At 55.7% G+C, this 25,282-nt stretch overlaps 1 protein-coding gene across 1 annotated transcript in view; it reads right to left on the minus strand.

Annotated features, from left to right (window-relative positions):
• Window positions 1–25,282, minus strand: part of DPP6 (dipeptidyl peptidase like 6) — a 757,367-nt gene that overhangs the window by 71,115 nt on the left and 660,970 nt on the right. Inside the window, 3 exon segments of the mRNA XM_021079151.1 lie at window positions 780–903; window positions 15,003–15,100; window positions 16,434–16,588. Of these exon segments, the coding sequence (XP_020934810.1) occupies window positions 780–903; window positions 15,003–15,100; window positions 16,434–16,588 (377 nt within the window).

Below are 25,282 nucleotides of genomic sequence, written 5' to 3' on the forward strand. Positions count from 1 at the left end.
GGCGCCCTTATCGGAGGACCACTGGCAGGACGGTCTCACCGCAGCCCCTCCCCAGACCAGCGGCACGGGTGTGAGAGGACGTGGGCTGTGAGAATTGCTGGCTGAGTGTCCACTCTCTCCTCCCCTCCCAGCAGAATAACCTGGGATCTCTCAATTATAGGAAAGATTCAGTAAATCACGGGCCCACCTGAGGACACTGGTTTCAGAGACAGCTCGCTACCATTCGCCTCAAAACCGTCCTTGTGCTCTGCGGCTGGCAGGGGGATGGGGGGCTACTGTTTGGGGGCCTCTCCCAAGTCACAGCACAGCTTTTTTTCTTTCAGCTGGGAAATAAAATTTAGGGCCAAAAAAGAGTTTCTGAAAGACCTGCCTGGGTTTATGAATCGGTTTCACTGACCAACACCAGGAGACCTGCTGGTGCCACCCTCAGGCTGGCTCTGGTTGATGGGGGACAGAGGGGCTGAAATGGGCAGGCAGGGCTGCAGTGCTGCATTCTGGGGTCCTGGGATCCCTCTCCGAGTGTCAGGCAGAAGATGAGGAGCAGGCTCATGTGCCATGCAGAGGTGAGGGAGGAGAAAGGGAAGGGACCGGCCTGGGAGCTGTGCGCCAGGGGTTAGCCCTAAGCCTGCGGCAGTTCTCAATCCGTCCACAAGGTGGCACCCAAGCAGAGAGCTGGACACAGGCAGGGCCTGGACCAGCCGCGAGCATGGGGCCCAGAGCTGACTTCAGGGCATCCCCCTACTCGGCGCCCCCCGACCCCCCGACCCCAGACCCCGTACCTTGGTGCAGACGCCGGTGGTGGCGTCGCAGAGGGTCAGGATGGACACGTTCTGCGCCCGGCTCAGCCAGTTCACGGCGACCTTGGTGCTGGTGGCCCACTTCACCATGGTGATGTAGTATTCCCTGGAAACAGAGCGCGCAGTGAGCGCGAGGCGGGACCGGGCACGCCCGCCCGGCGCTGGTCACGGCTGGGGCTCCGGGGGAAGCCCAGCAGGGCCCGGCCTGGAATCAGCAGGCCGGAACGCGGTTCTCAAGCTGCCCCTCCCCCCAGAGGCGTGCACCTGCACCAGCGGTCCCTCCCCGCCCCCCCAGGAGGATGGCCCTGGGCCCTGCCCCTCTGGTGACACTGTCTGCTGACCCTGCTTGCACACCACAGTCCAGGCAGCCGCACGACTCCATGTGACTGAAGCCACCAGGGGGTCTCCAGAGGCCAACAGAGCCAGAGTGAGGAAGGGCTTGGAGAAGGTAGGGGGGCTGCTGAATGCATAACTTCCCCCTCCCCTTCCCCCCGGAGCTGAGGACGCCTCTGTGCTCCTTTCCCTTTTCTGGAAAGTCTGATCCCCAGGGACATTCCCGAGCTAATTAGGGAAACTGGCTGGTGGCCCCAGAGGACTTGTTTGACATTCTGCATATTACACCTGCTTTTACCCAAACCCAAAGCCCCACCGTGTTCCAGGCTGCCCCCTACTTAGCAGGGGGCTACTGGAGCTTCTGGGAATTAATGCAGTTACCCAGAGCCCTCCCAACGGGATTTTTAGGGGGAAAAAAGGTACACAGGAGGAAAAAGGCGACGCCAAGAGAATAACTGCACCCAAGGAACATCCTTGGCTGACTCCACGGCTGTTCCAGAGGCCCGAGAACACGGGTCCTGCCACCTGTCCCGGCTCTGTCTGCAATGAGACGGCAGGTTCAGGGTGATGATGGCGTGGTCTGACCAGATCCCTTATCACTAAGACACAGCACAGCTGCCGACACTCCGTGACCCTGGAAAGAGCACTAGTGCGTCCGGTAGTTACCGTCAACAGAAAGGCCTGCACAACCAGGTGCTTTGAGCCAGGCTTCCACCAGCCAAGAGACCAAATTGCTTGCCCTCCCTTCCTCAGATCTGCTTCTACCCATTTAACCCACGTCGAGAGCAAGTCCAGGCCTCAGACCCAGGCCATGGGCTCCCGCAGGGAGAGCAGAGCCCAGATCGCATCCCAGTCCTCGTGGCTTCATGGAGGCGGCGGCTGGAGGGTCGCCGGGCGCAGCCTGACCTGTGTGCTTTCTACCTTCTCCATTTCTGTGATTTTCTGAAATGGGGCTGTGTCTGTTCACACTGTCTGCTCCGCAAGCCCAGAGGCCCCGGGGATCCTGGGCCCGGGTGTTTACAGGATCTGCCTTCTCACCCTGTGCTCTTGCGGCCCCTGCTTGGGAAGTAACACATCCTTCTAGTGGCTTCTCTGTGGACCCTGTTTTGCTGCCGTTTCACTGCCTGGAAGCTTGGAGCCACGTTTGTAACAATGGTACAGGGCCATCTGCCTGAATGACTGCATGCATGAAACACGTGTTCAGCTTTGCGCCTTCAAAATAACTCAGGTCTGTGCCCAGCCCTGCTGCGCAGGTAACATCTTTAATTTTTAATCATGTCATAAATGGTCTCTGGTCCCTGTCGGACGCACACTGAAGAGAGCCGGGAAGCTGAGGGCCTGAGCGAAGACCTGAGTTAAGTCTTGTTTTTGGACCAAGTGGGGAGGTGTGATGCAGCCGGTCTGGTCAAGGTGTGATGTGGGGTCCCAGTGACAAACTGCACTAAATATATTTCATCAGTGAAATCAAGGAAGACAAAGCCAGCCAGCCTCCAGGGATGACGGTTTTTTCCCAGGGCCTCCATACTAATTAAGAGGGACCCTGTTGTTTCCTTCATTCTTTGCCTCCTTCTAGTTTTCACGGTGTTCTTCTGTGCTAGCATCCTTTAGGCCGAATATGAAAGACAAAAGTGTCTTGGCATTTGTTTCAAAGGTAAGGCTGACTTTATCCAGTGCTACTGCAACTGGAGTGAGGCCACAAACAATGGCGATTTGCAGGGGGAGAGAGAGGGGCTCGACTTCGAATGCAGCCAGGAAACGTGGGGAGAAGGGCGGGGCAGTGGATGCACGACTGCCAAGAGGAAACAGCAGGGACAAGGGGGTTCGGGTGAGACTGACCACGGGATTCTGAAGGCAGGCCAGGTGGCCACACATCCCCTGGAGAAGGGTGGGGCTGAGAAAGGCCACCAGACTTTGAGGATGGGGGATTCTGTCTAAAATGACCTGACAGGATTCTTGCTACAATTGGGTGATGCGTGCGTGTGCGCACACACACACACACCACACACATGTGAACATGGAGGATGCAGGGGAGCCGGACTAAAGGTTGAGAGCAAGACCACCAGTGACCACATACTACTCCAAATTTCCACTGTAACTGACGTAAGGAGATGACTTCAAACGTCTCCTTTTGGGAATAAACTCCTTGGTGGCACCCCAGAGTGAATCACACCAGTGGGTCACGGAGCTGTGAGGATGGCACAGGGGTGGGGCTGGGTCGGCAGCACCAACGCAACTGTGTGATCAATGAACACCTTGCCGTTCCCCTTTCAGGTTGTGCCCGGAAAGGGCGGGCGGAGGGGGTCAGGACCTCCCTGTGCGGAGATCTGCCACTTTCCAAACGTGCAAGCACCTGCCCGGGGACCACACGTGCAGCAGTCGTGCTCCCCTTTTTTCACTTTCCGAATTTGTCACAGGAGACACGTTGTACAAAGAAAAAAGTAACTGTACTGCATGTTGGGACGGTTACACGTGGCCCCACCTGCCTGGTGCTGCGGCTCCTTTGCTGGGCTGTGGAGCATCACCTGGAAGAAGGGGTGGGATGCGGCCGCCCTCGGAGGCTGGAGGAGCTTTGCTCCAACAACAGTACATGACACCATACAGAAGTGCACGCCCAGCTCCATCTGTCCCATGGGAAATTCACAAAAATCTTACGGCGCCTTTAGAGGCTCTCATGGTGATGAAATATAACGAGAGGTTTTTTTTTTTTTTTTTTTTTTTTTTTTTAAACTCATGAGACAATAAAAATCACAGAGGACTCCGGAAAGATGACATCATCACCTCGCGGAGAGGCGGTGATGCTTCCTGGCCTCTAGGCAGGTATCCCATCTCGTCACCCTTCATCCAGCAGCTTGGGGACCTCTTCCGAGTGGCCTTCAGAACATCACGCTCAGGTCTCATTACCTGTAGAGTGACATCTCATCTCTCGTCGATGGCTCCTAGTTCTGCAAATGGCATCCATGACCACCTTGGTGGTCGTTTGAAAAACTCAAGACAGGCGTTCCCGTCATGGCGCAGCGGAAACGAATCTGACTAGAAGCCATGAGGTTGCGGGTTCGATCCCTGGCCTTGCTCTGTGGGTGAAGGATCCAGCGTTGCCATGAGCTGTGGTCTAGGTCGCAGATGTGGCTCAGATCCCGAGTTGCTGTGGCTCTGGTGTAGGCTGGTGGCTACAGCTCTGATTCGACCCCGAGCCTGGGAACCTCCCTATGCCGCGGGAGTGGCCTAGAAAAGGCAAAAAGACAAAAAAAAAAAAAACACCCCAAAATACTCAAGACAGCCCCCAAAGATAAGGCGTCACCAGGAATAAGCCCATTTCAAAGGCGCGCTCGCAGTATTTCAAGGAGGAGTCCAGGTCCTCGCCGAGAAGTGATGCTTTGGGTGGAACGACACTCTTCTCTAACATCACAGGTTAGGGGAAGCAAGAGAAGACAGGTGTCCATTTAGAGACGCTGGCCCTGAGCGGAAGTCTTTGTAGAATAAAAAAAGGTCTCCCAGGTCCTAGCGTATCTTCCATCTTCCCTGCTTTCAAAGCCGTGAGTTGAATGGTCACATGCAGGAAAAACGGAGCGGACGCTGATGCTAAGGCTCGTGTCGAGGACCCAGCCCAGGCCTGTGCCAGGTCACTGCCGACTGTTCAGGGAGGGGCTGTGTGCCCCCCGACCCCCCGCCCCCAGCACAGACTCATCAAGCAAGGACTCCACGACCAGTGGACACTGAGCACACGGCCATGTCTGCCTTGCCAACTCTGTGTTAAATACGCAAAGAGACGAAAAGTCCAGCATCACTCAAAACGAACGCTGAAAGCCTCCGGCTGTGAGAGACAGAGGCGGATGAACTTCGGATGCCCGAGTTTGCTTCACCACGGAAACCAGCCGGTGAGGAGCTGAAGGAAACCCTCTTCCTGCCTCCTTTTCTGATCCTCAGAAACCCTGGGCTTTTATAGGCAGGAATCTGGGAAGCCAAACCTTTACCGCCTCGGTGTTACAGAGGATCGTAATTTTCCATGGCTACCCGCTGACTTAGGGTGTCACCGAAGAGCTCTCAGGAAGGCCGAGGGGACGCTCAGCCTCGCCCAGCAGAGGACCAGGCGGTGCTGCAGCTTGACGGCGAGTTCCCGCATTCCCAGGAAGGGTTCAGCTGGCCCCTGAGGGCAGGGAGGGGAGTGGACAGAGCTGTCACACCTGCGGTGGCCCGATGCCACATGGGGGGGGGCGCTCCTTCCAGGGTGGGGTCTGGGAAGGGCAGTCCGTGAAGAGGAGAAGGCAAATCACACTAAAAACAGGAGGACGAAGCCGTCAACACACAGGATGGGGCAGAGGGGTGAGAGGAGGCTGCAAAGAGCTGAAATTGAAGACAGGAGAGACGGCATCCAGGGAAATTGAGGAAAATCAGGGAAGCCCCCCCAGAAGGCGTCACAGAGGAACCCAGCGAACGGCAGGGGGTCCTCACGGCTGAGTCCTAAGCCCTCCTGGTGGAGGAAGCAGAGCAACGCGAAGGGACGAGATCTCGGGAGACACAGCCAAAGGGATGCCTGCAACACTGCAAACACGGGCGTGTGGGTTACAGCATTCTCCAAAGTCCAGGGAAAGTAACGAAACACCTAAAACCACCTGACGGAATCAGAGATCATGGAAAAGGAAAGGCCACAACAATCCAGTGATAAGGAATGAAGTTTTGAGAAATGATACAAATTTAGGCTGATCTGAAATTTCTCTGCTGCTCTGGGTCTTAATGATATTTAATACTTCAATGTGTCTTTAACAATTGATACTTCCTGTTTAAAGCTTCTCTTCTACTTGAATATACTCTATACTAAAAGCAACTCAAGGAGTTCCCGCGGTGGCTCAGCGGTAATGAAACCAACTAGTATCCATGAGGATGTGGGTTCGATCCTGACCTCGCTCAGTGGGTTAAGGCTCCAGTGTTGCCGTGAGCTGTGGTGTAGGTCGCAGACGCGGCTGGGAACTAGTGCTGTGGCTGTGGTGTAGCCAGCAGCTGCAGCTCAGATTCGACCCCTAGCCTGGGAACCTCCATATGCTGCAGGTGCAGCCCTAAAAAAAAAAAAAGAAAAAAAGAACCGTGATGGGTTTGGGGAGACCTGAACTGATTCTCTCTCAGCCTCACGAGGGCAGAGTCACACCACTGGCTTTCTGTTCCTTCAGCGCCTTGCCCTGTGCCTCAGACATAGTCAATGCATAACATTTTCTGAAGGAATGAATTTCATTCCAGGAGGAAAACCAATGAGTTTCTTTTCTGAGGGGGGAGGCATCTAATAAAATAACTCTAAAGTTCACATGTAAAAAGAAATGGACAAAAATGGCCAAGATGGTTTTAAAAAGGAAGGTTAATTGGACGCAATTTATATCAACAGTTATTAATGATACAGTAGGGATTTTTTTTTTTTTTTTTTTTTTTTTTTTTTTTTGCTTTTCAGGGCTGCACCTGCAGCATATGGAGGTTCCCAGGCTAGGGTTCAAATCAGAGCTGTAGCTGCTGGCCCACACCACAGCCACAGCCACAGCCACAGCAATGCAAGATCCAAGACGGGTCTGTGACCTACACCACAGCTCACGGCAACGCCAGATCCTTAACCCACTGAGCGAGGTTAGGGATCGAACCTGTGTCCTCTTGGATGCTAGTCAGGTTTGTTAACTGCTAAGCCACACCGGGAACTCCACAGTAGAGATTTTTACTCACCTAACAGGGAGTGGGTTTACAAGTGATGGACTGCCTTCCATGACCGTGGTCTATGTTAGAGCAGAATCGTTTATCTGAGATTTTTTTAAATTAAAACCTAGTTGATTTACAATGTTGTGCCAATTTCTGCTGTACAGCAAAGTGGCTCAGTCATACATGTATATATTTTTATATTCTTTTCCATCATATATAAGAATATTTCATACAAGTGTTATCCCAGATTGGTGGGGAAAAGAACACTTAATAAGCTGTGCTGGGAAAATGACAGACATTAAAAACCAAACACGCAAAGAATGAGTGTGCATTTCTAGGGAAAAACAATTTCAAAAGAAAATCTGTCAAAATGCCTATAGTGAGTAAGGGGATGGCAAGAGATTTTTTTTTTCTTTTTTATCTTTTGTCTTTTTAGGGCACATGGAGGTTCCCAGGCTAGGGGCCAACCTGGAGCTACAGCTGCTGGCCTACACCACAGCCACAGTTACAGCCACATGAGATCCGAGCCTCATCTTTGACCCATCCCACAGCTCACAGTAATGCCAGATCCTTACCCACTGAGTGAGGCAGGGATCGCCCCATGGATCCCAGCTGGGTTCGTTAACCACTGAGCCACGATGGGAACTCTAAGAGATTATTATTTTCTATAACACAGAGATGCCTTTGCACATAAGAAGAAGGTAACTGAAGATAAAAGCTCCTCCTGGGTGCACCTCCTGGGTCAGTGTTCAGAGCTTTCTTTCTTTTTTCTTTTTTCTTTTTTTTTCTTTTTTTTTTTTTTTATTTTCCCACTGTACAGCAAGGGGGTCAGGTTATCCTTACATGTATACATTGCAGTTACAGTTTTTTCCCCCACCCTTTCTTCTGTTGCAACATGAGTATCTAGACATAGTTCTCAATGCTATTCAGCAGGATCTCCTTGTAAATCTATTCTAAGTTGTGTCTGATAAGCCCAGCTCCCGATCCCTCCCACTCCCTCCCCCTCCCATCAGGCAACCACGAGTCTATTTTCCAAGTCCATGATTTTCTTTTCTGAGGAGATGTTCATTTGTGCTGGATATTAGATTCCAGTTATAAGTGATATCATATGGTATTTGTCTTTGTCTTTCTGGCTCATTTCACTCAGGATGAGATTCTCCAGTTCCATCCATGTTGCTGCAAATGGCATTATGTCATCCTTTTTTACGGCTGAGGAGTATTCCATTGTGTATATATACCACATCTTCTGAATCCAATCATCTGTCGATGGACATTTGGGTTGTTTCCATGTCCTGGCTATTGTGAATAGTGCTGCAATGAACATGCGGGTGCATGTGTCTCTTTTAAGTAGAGTTTTGTCCGGATAGATGCCCAAGAGTGGGATTGCGGGGTCATATGGAAGTTCTATGTATAGATTTCTAAGGTATCTCCAAACTCTTCTCCATAGTGGCTGTACCAGTTTTGCCATTTCTTGGGCCGCTCCCGTGGCACATGGAGGTTCCAAGTTTCCGATTTAAGTCGGTGGGCTTATCACATGTCTTTGTCTTCTCCCTCCAGAAATGTAATCGTGATTATTATGAAGGAACATACCCACACTAACTGAGACAGCAGGAAAGGCTTCACCCCGTTTCTAGAAGACTGGAAGCAGGGGTGAGGAGGGATGGGTCTGGTTGAAAACCCAGCCCCTTAGATACCTGCGTCGTCCACCTGTGCGTGGCCTGGCCACAGCGAGGGGGCTGGCCGCCTGTGGTCACCCACGCTCGGGCGGAGGGGCCTGTCCAGAGAGAAGTCATGACACCGGGTGTCCGTGCAAACCTGCCAAGTGCCCGGCCCTGGAGGGGAAACGCCTCTGCACCCAGCATTCAATTACCGGGGGTCAGTGGTTCTCAGGTCCCCAGCCCAGCAGCGCCTGGAGGGCGGGATGGAAATACAGATTCCCAGGCATCACCGCAGACTCACTGAATGTAAGCTCCGGTGTGGGGGGGGGTGCGTCTGGTTTAAGGAGGCCCCCAGGTGGCTCCACTGAAGCCCCAGTTTGAGGACCAGCAAACCAGGTGAGCCGAGTGATGCTGGTGGGGACGGGGTGCCCACAGGAGGGCGCGTCCATGCTCTGTCTCCACCTCTGCCCTCACTCAGCGTGTCCTCTGAGTGAATACACGCGCCGGTAGGCAGAGAAGGTGCTGGAGGAGAAAGAGAAATCAGCCGCAGTTAAAGGCGAGGAGACAACGGGCTGTGAAGCAGGCGGATTTAGGAAGGCGAGCTGGAGCTGGGCTTTGAAACACACAAGGATGGATTCGAAGTCAAGAGGAAGTGAGGTACAGACAACAGATCTATCGTATCCTGAGGACTTAGAAACTGCATTTTAAAAAGAGCCCGATGCGGTTTCACAGGAAGCAAAGATTCCTGGAAGAAATGCGATTGCCGTTTGCTTTGTTCTGAAGCGCTTTCTGCCCCTAAATCCCTTTACTCTTTCAAAGAGCGCTCCGTCCGCAGGGCTCAGCACGCAGTGGACGCGGTTGCTGGTGCTGGGGGTGCAGATGTACCCAGGGCCCGGTTTTCGGGGGGCTCAGTTTGTGGGGAGACAGGGAACCACAGACGTCCGTGCACAGTGAGGCCCGTCCTGATGGGCGGAAGCGGGGCTGTGCCAGGCCCTGCAGCACGTGGGACCCGCACTTGTTGAAAAGCACAGCTTGGCTGGAAAAATATTACAGCCTTTTCCCGACTCTCCAGCCAAACGTGCCTTCAAATCAAAAGACAGTGACTCTTCCCGAGGAGCAGTGTATGAATTTTTCATTCATCCATTTGTTTGCCGTAAAATATTAATAGAGCGCTGTCTCCCTCACAGGGATTAATGTACCGTGTCACTTCTTGGTTTTTCAAATTCTGGCAAAGGTTCTGACAGCTGTGTGCCAATCAAGGCCAAGGGAGCCAAAGGCCCGCTGATCTCGTGAAATAAAGAGCCTGCGACAAACGCTGGCATTTCCCAGTGATGCTCCTTCCGTGGATTAAGCTGGAGCAAAAACACTCCGAGAGAGAGGTTTTTTATCAAATGACGCTCTTTAATAGAAGGCATCACGGAGCAAACTGTAACGACACCAACTACCAAACGCTGCCCGTGCGGAAGGGCCTGCCTCCCCATCTGAGAGGCCCTGGGAGCGGGCTCACGGCTGGACAGGAACACCTGCGGGCACGTTGCACGTTGCAAAACACAAGAACGACGTGACCCTGAGACCAGTCGTTTTTTGAAGTCCATTTCCATCGTGTCACCTCTTTGGCCCACAACCTGGCAAGCGTCCCCCCCAGGGGGGAATGCACCCCTTACAGCTTCTCCTGGGAACCCGCCAACCACGGTGGACACTTTCCTCCAAAGAGTCAGCCCAGCCTGGGGAAACTCCTCTCTACCCCATGTAAGACAACAGGTTTCTGTTTGATTTTGAGATGACACAGGTTTCTGAGATGGGATCGCTCTCGCTATTACAACAGACTTTCTAGTTGGAGCCTTTCCCTGGCAAAGCCCAGAGTTTTTTTTTTCTCACGGGGTTACCCCTCAGTATGGTGCTCCCCCCAGGTGAGGCCACCGTCCATACTGCGGCCGTGTGGGCTTTCGTCCTCCAGTGATGGGGCGGTGGAGGTAGGGTGGCTGCCGCCTCCGTGTGTGCAGGGATTCCTGGAAGCAGCCGTCAGACACACAACCCACTGAGAAGGAAAGGGCCGTGCCTGCAGGTTTCAGGAGCAGACCGAAGAAGCAGGAGTTGGCACGGATACACGCCGACCACCTGTCACTCAGCCCAAAGACCCAGCAACAGCTGTCTCTGCCTTTTCTAGATTCGTTCCTTTAGTGTTAAAAAAACACCAGACTGTGGCACCCCAGACATGCCATTTTGACATAAAAGTCACTTTGAGCTGCAGGCAGTTATGAAGCAGCAAACCCAAAGAACCTGCCCCCTTCTGCCTGCAGGCAGGAAAAGGTTCTCCTGGCACTGGAAACAGGCTTTTATGGGCCCAGAGAGGCGCCCAGGAGCCTGCAAACACACCTCCTCCACCAGCCCCTCTGGTTTATGTCTGTCCTGCCGCTGCCAACCTTGGAAACCTCACCTGCTCTCCTGGTCCTGCTAATTCTCTTCCTTCCTTCCCTCCTTCGTCTTTTTGTCCTTTAAGGGCCGCACCCGAGGCATATGGAGGTTCCCAGGCTAGGGGTCTAATCAGAGCTATAGCTGCGGCCTACACCACAGCCACAGCAACGTGAGATCCGAGCTGCTTCTGAGACCTACACCACAGCTTATGGCAACGCCGGATCCTTAACCTGCTGAGTGAGGCCAGGGATCAAACCCACGTCCTCATAGATACCAGTCAGGTTCGTTCATACTGAGCCACAATGGGCGCTCCTTCTCCTATTTTTTAAATGGCCACATCTGTGGCACATAGAAGTTTCCAGGCCAGGGATCGAATTGGAGCTGCAGCTGCCGGCCTACACCACAGCCACAGACAGCCATGCGGGATCTGAGCCGCATCTGCGACCTATGCCACAGCTTGTGGCAACACTGGGTCCTTAACCCACTGAGCAAGGCGAACCCAAATCCTCAGAGAGACAACGTCGGGTCCTGAGCCTGCTGAGCCACGATGGGAGCTCCTTCCTGGCTAATTCTAAGTCTACGTACCCATTTGGCAAAGGGGCACTGAGTTTGCACCGTGACCAAGTTCTGATCCAGAACCGGAGATCGGGCTTCGCAGGAAGCAGACAAAACCCCTGCGTCACGGACGTGGCCTTCTAGGTGACGGGCGGGGCAGGGACACAGGAGAGAAAGCGAGTCGAGTATCCCGCTGGGATGAGTCCTGTGAAGGAAGCCAGAGTGAGGAGAGAGGGGAACTGAGCCAGGACCTGCGGGCTGACTCTGGCCCGTGTGGGAGGAACTTTCCAGAAGCGCCAAGGCCCTGACAAGGGTGAGCCCAGCTGGCTTGAGCAGGGTATGGCACACGGGACAGAGGTTGGCAGGGCCTTTGGGCTTTTAGGCCATTGTAGGATGGTGGCTTTTACTCTGAGAGAAACAGGAAACCACAGGGAGTTCTGAGCAGAGGGGGCAGTGATTGACACTGTTGAAGGGGATTTGGGGGTTGGGGACAGGGGTACAGCAGAGAGGGCCTGGCTGGCGGCCGGGGGCGGGGGACGGACAGGGGAGGTGCTGTGGATGCTGGCGATGCCGGGAGAACGATCCTGCAGGCGGCACAGCGGGAGGCAGGGCCTGAGCACCAGAAGATGCTGCTGCCTGAACAGAGATAGGAGGGCGGCCAGGGCAGGTTTGTAGGAGGAACCAGGGATTCTGTTTTGATTGAGCTCCGTTTGGGGTCTGAGCCTTGTAAAGAGCAGAGGCCACCTCTGGGCATCATGCCTGTGCAACCCTGGGCTTGGCTGTCGATGGCCTGGGCAACTCTAGTGGGTGGACAGCGCACACTGGGGTTTGGGTACCCCCAAGGTCGCAGTTTAGGGGCCTGGGGATCCACAACCCCCAGACTTTGTCAGACTGTCCACATACACGGAGCTTCTCCAATGGCCTTTGGACTGGTTCTAGTATCTCACTGGTTCCCTTATTCACTAACGAGTTCATAAAACCTGCCACGCGTGCTCATTTACTTTGCCCGAGAATCACCGTCTGACCATTTAAGGGGTGACGTCGGCGGACCGTGAGAAGGGGCCTGGGGGTCTGAGGGCTGAGCAGGGCTGAGTTCCAAAGGTGCGCGTTGCTGGCCCACAGGTGGGATCCGTTTATGGCTGGGAGACGGGAGGACAGCCCTGGGCTCTGTCCCTCATCTTGCTGGACTTTCACGACCACCACAAGAGCAAACCTTTTCGCTCTTTTTTTTGCCTTTTCTAGGGCCGCTCCTGAGGCATATAGAGGTTCCCAGGCTAGGGGTCGAATTGGAGCTGTAGCCACTGGCCTACACCACAACCACAGCAATGCAGGATTCAAGCCGCGTCTGTGACCTACACCACAGCTCACAGCCACGCTGGATCCTTAACCCACAGAGCAAGGCCAGGGATCAAACCCGCAACCTCATGGTTCCTAGTCGGATTCGTGAACCCCTGCGCCATGACGGGAACTCCAAACCTTTTCACTCCTAACAGCTATCTGTAATTTGCAGATGAGGAAGCAGAACGAAGCAGGAGAAGAGTAACTTGCCCAAGATTGCTGACCTGGGCTTTGAACCCAGATAGGCGGCTCGAGTGAGTACCTTCATTCGGAACCTATGGTTTGCAGCCTGGGGCATCTCTGACATCACGGGGGCTCCAGCAGGTGGAGGCCAGGAGGCTGCCTGAGTCCACAACACAGAGGGTGGCCCCACAGCACGGAGTCCCCTGGCCCGAAGGCGGGCAGGGCTGGGCTGAGGACGCCTCCGACCGGGGGTCTCTCTCCCACGCCCTGCTCACACCTGCAGTCCTCACCGCTTGGAACAGTTTGCTCAAGGCCTGTCCCTCCGCTGCATCGTAACCACCATTCACGCGAAACTCTCAGCCTAAAGGATGCAAATAACAAAGGCTCCGGAACCGGCGGCTCTGATAGACCTGTGCTCACTTTGAGAAATCCCAAGGGGGTGACAGGGGCGGCGATGAGCAAGCGTGACACAACCACACTGCCGTGTGCACGGCGTGGGAACAGCATCCTCGCACTTAGCTCAGGAGATCGGAGACGCAGAAGCCCGGAGGCTGCGTCTGAACAGCAAAAGCCCTGACTAATTTTTCATTGTCCTTGAAGCTAATCAAGCCTGTGGAAACAGCATCACCAAATTGACTCCACGAGATTTTCAATTAACTCAAACAGATGGCTTAAATTTTCCAGGTGACGTTCCATATTAATTCGGAGGGTTTGCTGGACCAGGCCCCAGGAGGCTTGGCAGGGAGGGGGCTAGAGGCAAACAATCAGCCAGGTGGGTCTTCGGGAGGGGAGACAAAGCCGGAACTGGGCGCTTTCTCCTGCTGCAGCGCAACTCCTACCAGCCACGCTGATCTGACTTCCCGACCAGCACGGATTCAGGTTCTGCTCCCCCAGGAAGGGCTGACTGAGAGGCAGGCCTTGGGCTCGGCTGCCCGCGCCAGGGCGTGGAGGCCGCTCCAGGGCAGGGAGGGAGAGGTGGCAGGGAGCCCTGCACTTGGCCTGTCTGGCTGAGGCCCTCACAGCCCTCGGCACTTCGCTGCAGAAGGAAGAGCTGAAAGAACCTTGGGCAGATGGTCCCACAAAGATGCAGCGGAACCCGCCCCAGAAGCTGGCACATCCCAGCCACTGGAACCGGGTGCTGGGTATCTGTCCCTGAGCTGGGCCTGTGAAGGAGTGAGAGCAGCCGAGGCCACAGCTCCTGCCCTTCTAGAAGCTGCCAGAAGCCACTGTAACTCAACAGTGAAGACCGAGGCTAGAGTTAGGGCAAAACGGGGGTGGGTATTTGCTGAGTCTCAGAGTGGAGCCCCCCGGTCCCGCTGGGCCCACATGGACTTGCAGAACCGGTAACGAGCGGGCCCTGGTGCCATGCAGTCCCCTTCTAGTCTCCATGGATGTTCTCAGCAGACAGAAGTTTAAGGCTGGTACCAGTGGACTCGGAGCATAACCGGTCCCCAAGCTGCCTGAACATGGGGACCAAATGAAACGGATGCTCAGATCACGGCACTGAGATAGATCTGACCCAGTTATTTTGATCAGAAAATAAAATGCACCCAAACCAGCCGCTAACAACAGGATGAGCTCTGTCAATACGTCCTGCCAACCCCGGCAATCCTGTTTCTGGAAACAGGATCCACCCCTCAGCTCCTGGAGCTGGCAGAGGCCGTGACGCTCTAAATCGTGCTTGGAAACGGGGCTCCACTGACAGAAAGCCCGATGACGTGGACTTTCCCGGAAAGACTGTGTCTGTTTATCTGAGGGGCGGCCTCCACCGTCGGCCGGGTGCCAGGCAGTGTGCCCACCAGGCACATGCAGCTGGCCAGCCCCGCCCCCCATGCCCAGCCTGCCGGATGTAAGGTAAGAAAGAGCAGCACTGGTTGACTGGTGCTCCTGTCCAGAAAACCAAACCATAAAGCAGTGAGGACAACCTTGGAAAAGGTACCGCTTCCTTGGATCTTGAACTTGGGGGGAAAATCAGTCTGAGCCTAAAGAGGCCACGCGAAGGGAACCCCATCTCGTCGCTGCCGCCTTATCATCATGGGGGAAGGAAGCAAACCTCATTCGCGGGTCCACCGGCGGCATCATTTCCAGGTCGTGCGTGGGTCCATTTAGGCCGATGACGTGCAGGGAGATGCTGGGGTTTTCACATCCAGCCTGGGAGGGAAAAGGGACAGAGGCATGAGTGAGCACCTCCCCCAGGACGGGCCCGGGTGCCAGGCCTTCCAGGAGCTTCATGGGCTGGTCTCCGGGGCTGGAGCTCAGCGGCCAGGAGCAAAGCCCGTCGAGGGCAGATCATGAGCACAGACGTCAGGACAGAGGTGACCCGGCCACTCGGCCTTCCCTTCTCACTCCTCCACCCCCAGGCCACTGACGCCCAGCGAGCACTCGCCCCTTGTGGACCAGGAGGGGAGAGGAAACTGGAGGAGGTTCCTGGAGGTGATGCCAGGATGGGGGGCGCTGATGGGGGACGGGGTATCAGCTGGCTCCCCCTGGGGTGCAGGCAGTCCTCACCCTGGCTCCGCCTCCCGGGAACAAGCCCCAGCCTGGCAGGGGTGGGCAGCTGTGGCCCTCACTCCTCCCCCCACCATCCCGCCTCAGAGGAGGAAATCACACAGGCCGGGGACAGACGGGTCACTAGTTCTCGCCTCCGATTCGGAAGCGGGGGTGGGGTGGGGGCGCATCTGAATGCTGTTGCCAGAATAGGTTGACTTTCTATTGGAACACGAACCCCCAAGGCCTGAGGGCAGGTGGGCCCATCTTGCTGGTGTACACGGCAGGAGGCATGAGCTTGGGCTCTGACGGCCTGGGAAGCCCGGGCTCGGGGCTCACTGGTGGAGGCTGGAGGGGCCCTTCGGAGGCAGACTGGGCAGAAGCAGGGACTCTGCCACCAGGCGGGAGGGGGCAGAGCCGTGTCCATGGCCTCAGACACCAGCCTCTCTCCAAGCAGGAGCAGAGGGTTTGGCATCAGGCTCTCCCTTCATGCCAAGACGCTGTAATCTGTGTACAAGGCCAGGCTTGGCTCCCTGTCCCCACCCACTGCTGCCGCCTTGCAGTTCTGCGGGCTTTTTGTGCCAACAAACTGGTCTGGGAAGAAACAGTATGGGTCAGAACACGACCAAGCACAAAACAGCCCAGACCCAGAGCTGGGCAGACATGGCCCCTCTGACCTCCCAGAAGCCAAATTCTTTAAAAAGGGCCAGAGGAGAGAGAGTGCCCCGGAGTGGGCAGCCTGAGTTTCTGGGTGACCAATCACACAGGAGGCCACGCATTTTGGTCCCGATGAAGCTTAGACAAAGGATTAAGAGTAGTTCTATTACTCAAAACTAAGTACCCACTGACAACTTCAACTGAGACAAGATGGGAATTTCACGCCGCGTGATGGGGAGAATTCATGACGCCTCTGCTCTTGTCTCAGCGCCACGTTCTGAGCCGGCCGGGAGGGGGCGCCGAGGAGCAGGGCAGAGACCGGCCCTCGGCGGCCGCCTACCTTGGGGTAGTGGTAGGGCTTCACCGCAGGGTAGATGGAGCCGGTGTAGGTGGGGAGCTCCATGACCGGCACGCGGGAGTCGTTGATGGTGGCGTAGGCGAGCCGAGTGCCGTCAGGCGACCACCAGTGGGCGACATAGGACTTCAAGATCTCCTCTAGGGAAACAAGAAAGCAGAGAACTGAGGACCTGCGGGAGTGGAGCGGGCGGCAGGCGAGCTGCGCAGGAAACCCCGCGCCCTGGGGACCTGCATCTCTGCAACGTCCCTGGAGGCGGCCCAGAGCCCGGGACAGGCCTTCCTTCCAGAGGAAGGCGCTGACCAGCAGAGTCCAGCAAGGAAGCCAGTCACTCAACCCCATCAACCACGGCCCGGGCCGAACAGGGGCTAATTGCCTGGAAACCCCCCGCCCCCTTTGGGCACAAATTTGGGCACAATGAGCCCGACAAGGGCTTCCCGAATTGACTTTTTATGGTACGGTTGTGGGTGACAATTTTAAGACGGTCAGAGAAACAGAACCGGGGGATCAATTCACTCTGAAGCAGAGGACATCCAGGCTGAACCAAGCGAAGAGGTCAAGCGTGTTGGAGGTTGAGTCCCTGAAAAGCTCCTTGCAGGGGCGCCGAAGGGTGGCGCCTGCGCACTGACTCCCCAGCGGTGGGGGAGGGGATGGCGTTCCGAGGCCGGCAGACTCGGCACCCAAAGCGAAGGATGCCGTTCCCCGCCCTGCCCCAGGGACGCAGCGTGGCGTTGTCCTCAATGGGGCTGAAATGGAGACGGCAATTCTCCTGGATTTCCCCCTGAGCCACCTGCCACTCCTTCCCATCCCAAGGAGTCTTGGCTAATTAGAGCTTTTTTTTTTTTTTTGCTTATTGCTTTTTAGGGCTGTGGGTGCAGCATATGAAGGTTCCCAGGCTACGGGTTGAATCGGAGCTGTAGCCACCGACCTACACCACAGCCACAGCAATGCGGGATATGAGCCGCATCTGCAACCTACACCACAGCTCACGGCAACGCTGGATCCTTAACCCACTGAGTGAGGCCAGGGATCGAACCTGCAACCTCATGGTTCCTAGTCGGATTCGTTAACCACTGCGCCAGGACGGGAACTCCCAGATTTGTTTTTGAAACAATGATCAATACAGCTCTGCAGTCACATAACACGAGTCCCAGTTGCTAGTCGTTACTAGGTGTAGACCATAAACCGGCTCTGAGCCTGTAGTAGTGACAGAAAAGCAACTGAGGAGCCTGAGATCCCGTTGAGAAAACAAACTGAGTGCCCGGAACACACAGAGAATTATGTGAATCAGAGTAAAGCTAAGGGCTGATGGTCACAGAGTGTGTATGTGTGTGTGTGTGTGTCTCACATGGAGAGAGAGGCCAGGCAGCGGCCAGGAGCCAGCTCGGCCTTGACGGGCTGGCCAAGGGGGCATGGGGCCTGATGGCTGCAGGATATAGGCAGGTAGGGGTGGGGTCAAGGGCCCTGCCGCAGTGGCCATGCAGGTGTCCCTGCCAAGTTCAGGGACTGACAGTGGGCCCTGTGGTTCCTTCTCCCAGGGAGGCTGGGGGCTAAGGGTGCAGTTCACCCATCCATCACTGGCTCCCCTGAGTGTCAGCAACCCTGATGTCTTGTGTGAGCTGCAGCAGCAACGCTAGGACTTACGCCCTCCATAAAGAGCTGTCCTCCCTCCAAATCCGTCTTCCTTGCCCCCCGAGTCCTTCCCCCAAGCCTGCTGGCAGCCTGCAGGGACCCCTACTCAGTGTGACTCAGGGCCAGCACCAGACAGCAGTCTCACCCACTGGCAGCCCCCGGGCGCCTCTGACTCCCACCACCCGGAGACATCCCAGGCCTGGAGCCGAGCCGATCATGAAGGGTGGGGAAGGGGCCCCAGGACGAGCCCCCAGCGTTCACCTCTAGCACACCCCCCACCCCCTGGTGTTTGGTGATCTTCTAACATCCTGAGAAGCGACTCAGAAGCTTTTCCAGAGCTGATACAAATTCAAAGATCTGCTGAGGTGAGAAAAGAAAAAAAAAAAAAAAAAAAGGAAGCCAGGCAACTCTCCAGGGCTTGTAATTTTCCAGTCTTCGGCAGCTAGCAAAGTGACTTTCAGGTGCAGGTTTGGGAATGAGGTGATTCAAAATGACTTGATACAGAACCACCTGACTTGTCTGGCCGGCGTGCAGAATGGTGAATAATAGGCTCCAGCAGATGGTCTGCTGGAAAAAATAGGCACTGTTTGCAATGCAATTTGTGGGTGATTCTGCTCAATCACGGCTGCGCTGCTGCAGGGCTGGGTGGGGTGGGGGGAGGGAAACCGCCGGGAGTGAGGGGGGTGGAGGTGGAGGAGGCAGGGTCCACCTGGGACCAGACTGCAGGCCTGGCTGTGGTTTGCACAGCGCATCCGTTCCCCGCCAGCTCTGCAAGATCCCGACAGAAAAGATGCGGCTGCAACCAAAGCTTTGAGAAGAAGCAGGCAGACAACACGACCCTGCAGACGCAGCTCATCTGCAGCTTCGCTGTGACCCTGACCTCCTGAGAGGGAGGGAGGGCAGACCAGCAGCCCTGGTGGTCCTGCCACCTTCGCTCTCAATGGGCCAGGGCTCGGCGATGGGCTCGGGGTGGGAGGGCCCCAGCATCTTCTCACCCGTCGGTCGTGTGTCCACCTCGTTTCCAGACTTGCCCTCAGACCAGAAGAAAACACTCCTGATTAGGTCTGGCCACACAGGGTCACACAAGCAGGGATGAGAGAGGGAGAAAGAAAGAGAGAGAGAGGAGAAGGGAGGCCCAGGGCTGGTCACAAAGGCACACTTTCTGTCACTTCCAGATGCCGGAGCATTTCCACTGAGCTCAGGTCACTGCAGAGAACATGGATGCAGAAAAGGACCACAGGCTTCCGGCGACAACTGCACTGGTTGGGCGGGAACCCGAGATTCACTACATCAGGCTGACCAGCGTCTGGTGCGGGCTGGCAAGTGTTAGCTCCTTCCCACTCCATCCCACCGCGAGATGATGGCAAATAAAAAAGAAATCCCGCCCCGCCAAAGGCAGGGCCACACACACAGGCTGGTTTCCGTTTCTTTGCCCCAGACGCCCTGTAACACCCTGTTCCCTGGTGTTTTTATTTGTCAGTGAGTCAGCTGCTCATTAAAGAGATAAAATACAGTATAAGAAACTATGACGGGACGGACGGACCAGGCAGAGGAAATTGTGACACTTTTGCATGAGTTACAAAAGCCCCCATTCTGCAAATGTGTTCTTCAGGTTTCCAGCTGAATGAGGCAGTGAACCAAAGGCCATGAACCAAATGTCGTTTCCAGAGAGAGCTGGGCAGGGGCCAAAAAAAGCTATTTCATCAAATGACGTCATTGCACGAACCTCTGTCTTGGAACCACGGGATGAGCAAGAGCAAAGAACCCACGAGAACAGGAAGACGGCTCTTCCCTGCACCCCCGGGGCCTGTCCAAGACCGTCCCAGAACCACCCACGAAAGACACACTTGAAGACATTCGCTTGAAGAGGCAGAAATTTTTATCCACAGAGGTTGAGCTCCTGGAAGGATCTGGGCCATTTCCCTCATTTCTTGTCATTTCTTCTTAAGGAAGCCGCCCCCCCCCCCCCAAATGTTGTCACTCATGACACACATGTTAAGGGCATATCCAGAAGGACAAAAATCTCTCTGGGCTCAGGGTGATGAAGGCCCGTCCAGCAAAGAGGAAGAGTTTGAATTTTCCAGGCTGTTTTTCAGCTGCAAACCAAGAGGGGCCACCAACATCGTTCCATAACAGTGGCCTGTCAGGGAGGTTCTCAGCAAAATGCACAGGAATTGCCTGGGCTTCTTAGATGCCAGGGTCCCATGCCAGGCAGAACAGTGGGTTTTACTGGCACCAGGGGGCGAGCCCAGGCCCCCTTTCCGCCAAAGCTCTGCAGGTGACTTTCGTGCACTATGCCACATCTGATCAAAGAGACACTGTGCTGGAAAGGCACGCACACAATCTGCTGACACAAAAATGCCGCCTGCCATCTGAGGAAACAAAGGATGTTGCCGCCACCAAGCCCTCAGCCACGGCAGCCGTCTGGTGCCGTGAGAGGAATTCGGGATGAAGAAAAACAGGATGCTGGCCCTGGATAGTTAACATGCATGTCTAGGAATCCTTTCAATGAGCCCAGACTCTTGCCTCTCCCCCCACCTAGAAAATTACCAGAATCATTAGCTGAGATGTCTGGTTTCTGTGATTAGAAGCACTGTTGATGTTTGACTATATGATTTTTTTCAGCAGAAACTCCTGTCTATGCTGTGTCTCTGGAACAGGCCCTCGCAGCTGTTGAGAAGCCGTCTCCCAGGCTATAGTCCTCAGTAAGTTCCCCCGACGAGACGTCGCTCGGGTTAGGTTGTGTGCCCTTTTCCAGTTGACAGGCCTTATCAGTACATAGGAAATAGGCTTCCTACTCTGAGGAGCTTATACCCTTCTCGAATAGAAGAATAGCAGGTTCTGTGTAAAGACTTGTGGGCTGGACTGTGTCCCTGGTACAGATGCCCTGCCATCCCGCCTCCTGGAATGGGTGATGTGACCTCATCGGGAAAGGGGTCACCGCAGGTGTAATTAGATGTGCATGAGGAGGAGGCCACCGTGGAGCGGGGGTAGGGGCCCCTGATGCAATGACTGGTGTCCTTATGAGGAGACATAAAGAGACACAGAGACAGACAGGGGGCGTGGCATGTGACGGCAGCGGTGGAGACCGGAGTGTCGCGTCTGCAGGCCAAGAGCACCAGCGACAGCAGCCACCCGAAGCGGGAGGAGACGCCCCGATTTCTGGCCTTCAGCTTCGAGAGCTGGAGTGATAAATTCCAGTTGGCGGCGTGTTGTCGCGGCAGCCACAGGAAACCCAGGCTGGTCTCTGGAGAGCCCACTCCTCCTTGGTAGGAGGGAGCCAGCCAAGCGCTGCCCTGGAACTCAAGGAGCCAGTCCCAACCTGGACGGGGGCTACTCTGGGCTGGGCTCTGACAGCAGCCGGGCTGGATTCAGCGCCACCCCCAACCCCCCCCCCCAGCTCCTTGGCGCAGGTGCACACACGTCTGATGCTGAGTGTGCTACCTGCCGACCTGGCACACATAGTCCTAGCCGCCAAAGGCCCAGGAAAGCTGGCCTGTCTCAGCTTCCACCCACTGGGGCTGCAACCCTTCCTGAAGTCCAGTCTGATCAAACCATTTTTTTTTTTCTTGTTCACAACCACGCACTTTGCACAGACACAGCTGCGGGCGCTCTGCGTGCCATGTCGCCGTGCCCTGCTCACAGCCTTGGTGCTGACACGCTGTTCCTCATCAGATGTGATCGCCTGCCACACAAACGGCCACCCTGGGCTCCCCCCGCTGCCCCCAGCATGTCCCTCTACTCTTCCCGCACCCTCTTCACCCAGGAGTCACTCGGTCAGAGCAAAAGGGACACAACGGTGGCAGGAGTCACAGTGCCACCATTTATTAAACACCCCAGTGCCAGGCCTGGGGTCAGAACCTCACCACGGAGAGCTGCTTCCTCCTGGGATGGACCCCGCCCCATCCTCCCGGCCCGGGATCCCCCTGCCCGCCGCGTGCCACCTCGGCCCCACCCTGCCTCTCCCTTGCCGCGACTCGCAGTTTGGCAGAGGGATCTGCGCCGTCCCGCCGGCCCCGCAACCAGCAAGTCAGGTGCTCGAGAGGCCGCCTCTTATTCCTCAGCATCCGACACGGCCCGCGCCTCGCTCGTCTTTGCTCATCTTGAAAGTCCTAAGAACCCTGGGTGGAGCCCCTTTTACGGCGAGGAACTGGAGGGTGAGAGCCATCACCCCGACTGAGCAAAGGCTGAGTACGCAGCGCCCCACGCCACAGGGCGGGAGAGACCGAGTCAGTCAACCAGAGGCGACCGCCGACCCTCTACAAGTGCGCAGCGCAGAAACCAAAGGCCTGGACAGGCTGCGGACACAAAGGGTCCCCTTCTTTTGGGGAGAGGAGAGAAGGCTCTCGGGGAGAGGGGATGCTATCTGCTCCCCCACACCCCAGCCCTCCTTTCAGGAGAAGCAGCAAGGCATCATGGCTGGTCACGTGGCCTTGCAGAATAAAGACCCAGCCTCCCGCGACGTCCAGGGCGATGGGAGGGAACTCCGATCCGGGGATGAGAGAGAAGGTCTGAGAAGCGTTCAGCTCCCACCTTCAAAGGAAAGGGTGTGGCCACCTCTGCCTCTTCCGTCCTGCCGGCGGGGGTGCAGGCACAGGGGTGACTGATGCTCAAGCAGGTGACAGACACGTGGTGTGGACCTGGGGGTCCAGAGGAGGGTAAGAAAGTAAGAAGGTCTCGTGGTCCTCCAGCAAACCCTCTGAGGCAGGGTGTAGGGCGATGTCACAGTCCCTCAGGAGTAGAAGACAGAGCGCCCTCCCGGGGTCTGCAAGGGAACAGCCAGGAAAGCACGTTCCTCCATCTGCAAGCAAGAGAGACCCCTGCAGAGAGAGCTGAGGCCTGAGGGCCACCCTCGGGGAGCAGCCTCCGCGGCAGGAGTAAGTGCCCGCCAACCAGGGTCCATGGCTTTGATGGGGGTCATGCAGACCTGGGGGGCACAGGTGGGGGGCAGCCAGGTGTGTCACAGTGGGTGCCAGGAGGCCGGGCACAGAGGTGTGCTCGCTGTCCCCCTGATTGTCGCAGCCCCGTGTCCCCAGGCAGACAGGCTGGATGGGATTGGGTCTGGCTGAAAACATCCCCCAAGGTGGGTGAGGGGCCCCAGATGTGAGACAGGAAAAGGGAAACGAGAGACCTTGAGTCCTCTGGGGAGCGGGCGCTCACAGCCATGCTCGCCCCCAGCCCTTCCAACACACCTGCTCCTACAAGACTGGCCCCTTCAGCCTCATCTTCTTGGGGTGCGGGGAGGGTTGGAGGCCAAGACTCTTTTTTTTTTTTTTTTTTTTTTTTTTTTTTTTAGTTTAGGGCCGCACCCGCGGCATATGGAAGTTCCCAGTCTGGGGCTCAAATCGGAGCTACAGCTGCTGGCCTACACCACAGCCACAGCAACAAGGATCCGAGCTGCGTCTGAGACCTACACCACAGCTCAGGGCAATGCCAGATCCCTAACCCATTGAGTGGGGCCAGGGATCGAACCCACAACCTCATAGATACTAGTTGGGTTCATGAGCACTGAGCCACAATGGGAACTCCCAAGACTCATTATCAGGGGCACAAGGCTGAACCCTGGAATCTAAGTCCTACTACAACACACACGTCTACGAGCTGTGTGTGGCTTGGGGTGTGAGAGTGTGGAAACCACGGCGCTCTACCTCCTGAGCGGCCAGAGGTCAAGGCCAGCCCAGCAAGACTAAGAGCCCTCATTCTCCTGCTTTTAAATCAACCATCCACTTGTTCCGCATGTTAGTTCTCTCCCTGGCATCTGAGCTTCTGCTCGCTGCCCGGGTGGGCCAACCACACTGCCAGCTCCCTGCTACCAGGATGTGCTGTCAGCAGCGCGAGATTCAGGGGCAGCTTGCGTTGTCTGAGCTAGCGATACAGTGAAACATTAAAGAGTGCCTCCAAAAGCAGAAAATAGGATGTGCCTGAATTTATAAGCGCTGCAGAGGTGGCCAGACCATTGCTTAAAGCATGAGGTGCACAGAAGGATCTGTATCCGAGGCTTCCAAGCCCCCAGGCCTCCTGAACGTGATGAATTACCTTTTATGTTTTGCCCGAGGCCCTAGTGCGTGGAAGCCTATAGGTGCCTGTGCCAGGCTTGGTCCGTGCATTTAGCTGCCCGGGTGGACTAATGTGGGCACGATCTCAGGGCTCACAGCTGCGTGGAGTGAGCAACATCAGCAGCCTCTTCCAGAACCGGACCCATCAAACCTCCTGACGTCACTTTGGGTTATTAATGTTCTTTGCTTTTTCCTGGGAAGTCATCTATACCTTAGTATAAATTCCCCTACAGAGCTTGCTGGTGTGGGAGGCAGTATTTTCCAAAATGGGCCCAATGATATTTCTGGGACTTGACACTTTCCCATTAACAGGAGCTGGGTCTCCATCCCTGCATCCCTCCCCCGGTACCGGAGCGGGTTCTCTGCGGGAGCTGGACCAGCAGGGGGCAGCAGAAGTGACCTGTGGAGCTTCTAAGTCTCGGTCATAGGAGGCGGTGGGCTCTGCTGTGCTTGGGCTGCTCCCCTTGAGACCACCCGCCATGCCATAAGGAAGCCCCGCCACATGCCATGTGTCCTGAGCCATTAGGTGGCTCAGCCCAGCATCCCAGGTACCCCAGCTGGTGCCAAGGACAGAAGAAAGCCAGGCCTGCCGAGAGCTCTGCCCAGAGGGCAGCGGCCACCGTTTTAAGCCACTGTGTTCGGAGAGCAAGTTCCACTAAGAAAAGTTTTGAGGAGAAAGGTGGCCAGGGAAGAGGAAGCCTGAGCTGGTACCTGGCTCCCATTCTTGTGTGGGCCTCTTTCTTTGAATTTTTTTTTTTTATTTTGGGGTCTTTTTAGGGCCACACCCACGGCATATGGAAGTTCCCAGGGTAGGGGTCGAATTGGAGCTACAGCTGTCAGCCTACAACACACCACAGCCAGGGCAACACGAGATCCGAGCTGAATCTGCGACCTACACAGATGCTCATGGCAACGTCAGATCCTCAACCCACCGAGGGAGGTCAGGGATTGGACTCGCATCCTCGTGGATACTAGTCGGGTTCCACGGTCTCTCTGGATTGTCCCTGCTCTGCCCTCTTCACTTTTTTTTTTTTTTTTGGTCTTTTTGTCCTTTATAGGGCCGCTCCTGCGGCATATGGAGGTTCCCAGGCTAGGGGTTGAATCGGAGCTGTAGCCACCGGCTTACGCCAGAGCCACAGCAACTCG

This window comes from Sus scrofa, chromosome 18 (assembly GCF_000003025.6).
Source record: "Sus scrofa isolate TJ Tabasco breed Duroc chromosome 18, Sscrofa11.1, whole genome shotgun sequence".
In the NCBI taxonomy this organism is placed as follows: Eukaryota; Metazoa; Chordata; class Mammalia; order Artiodactyla; family Suidae; genus Sus; species Sus scrofa.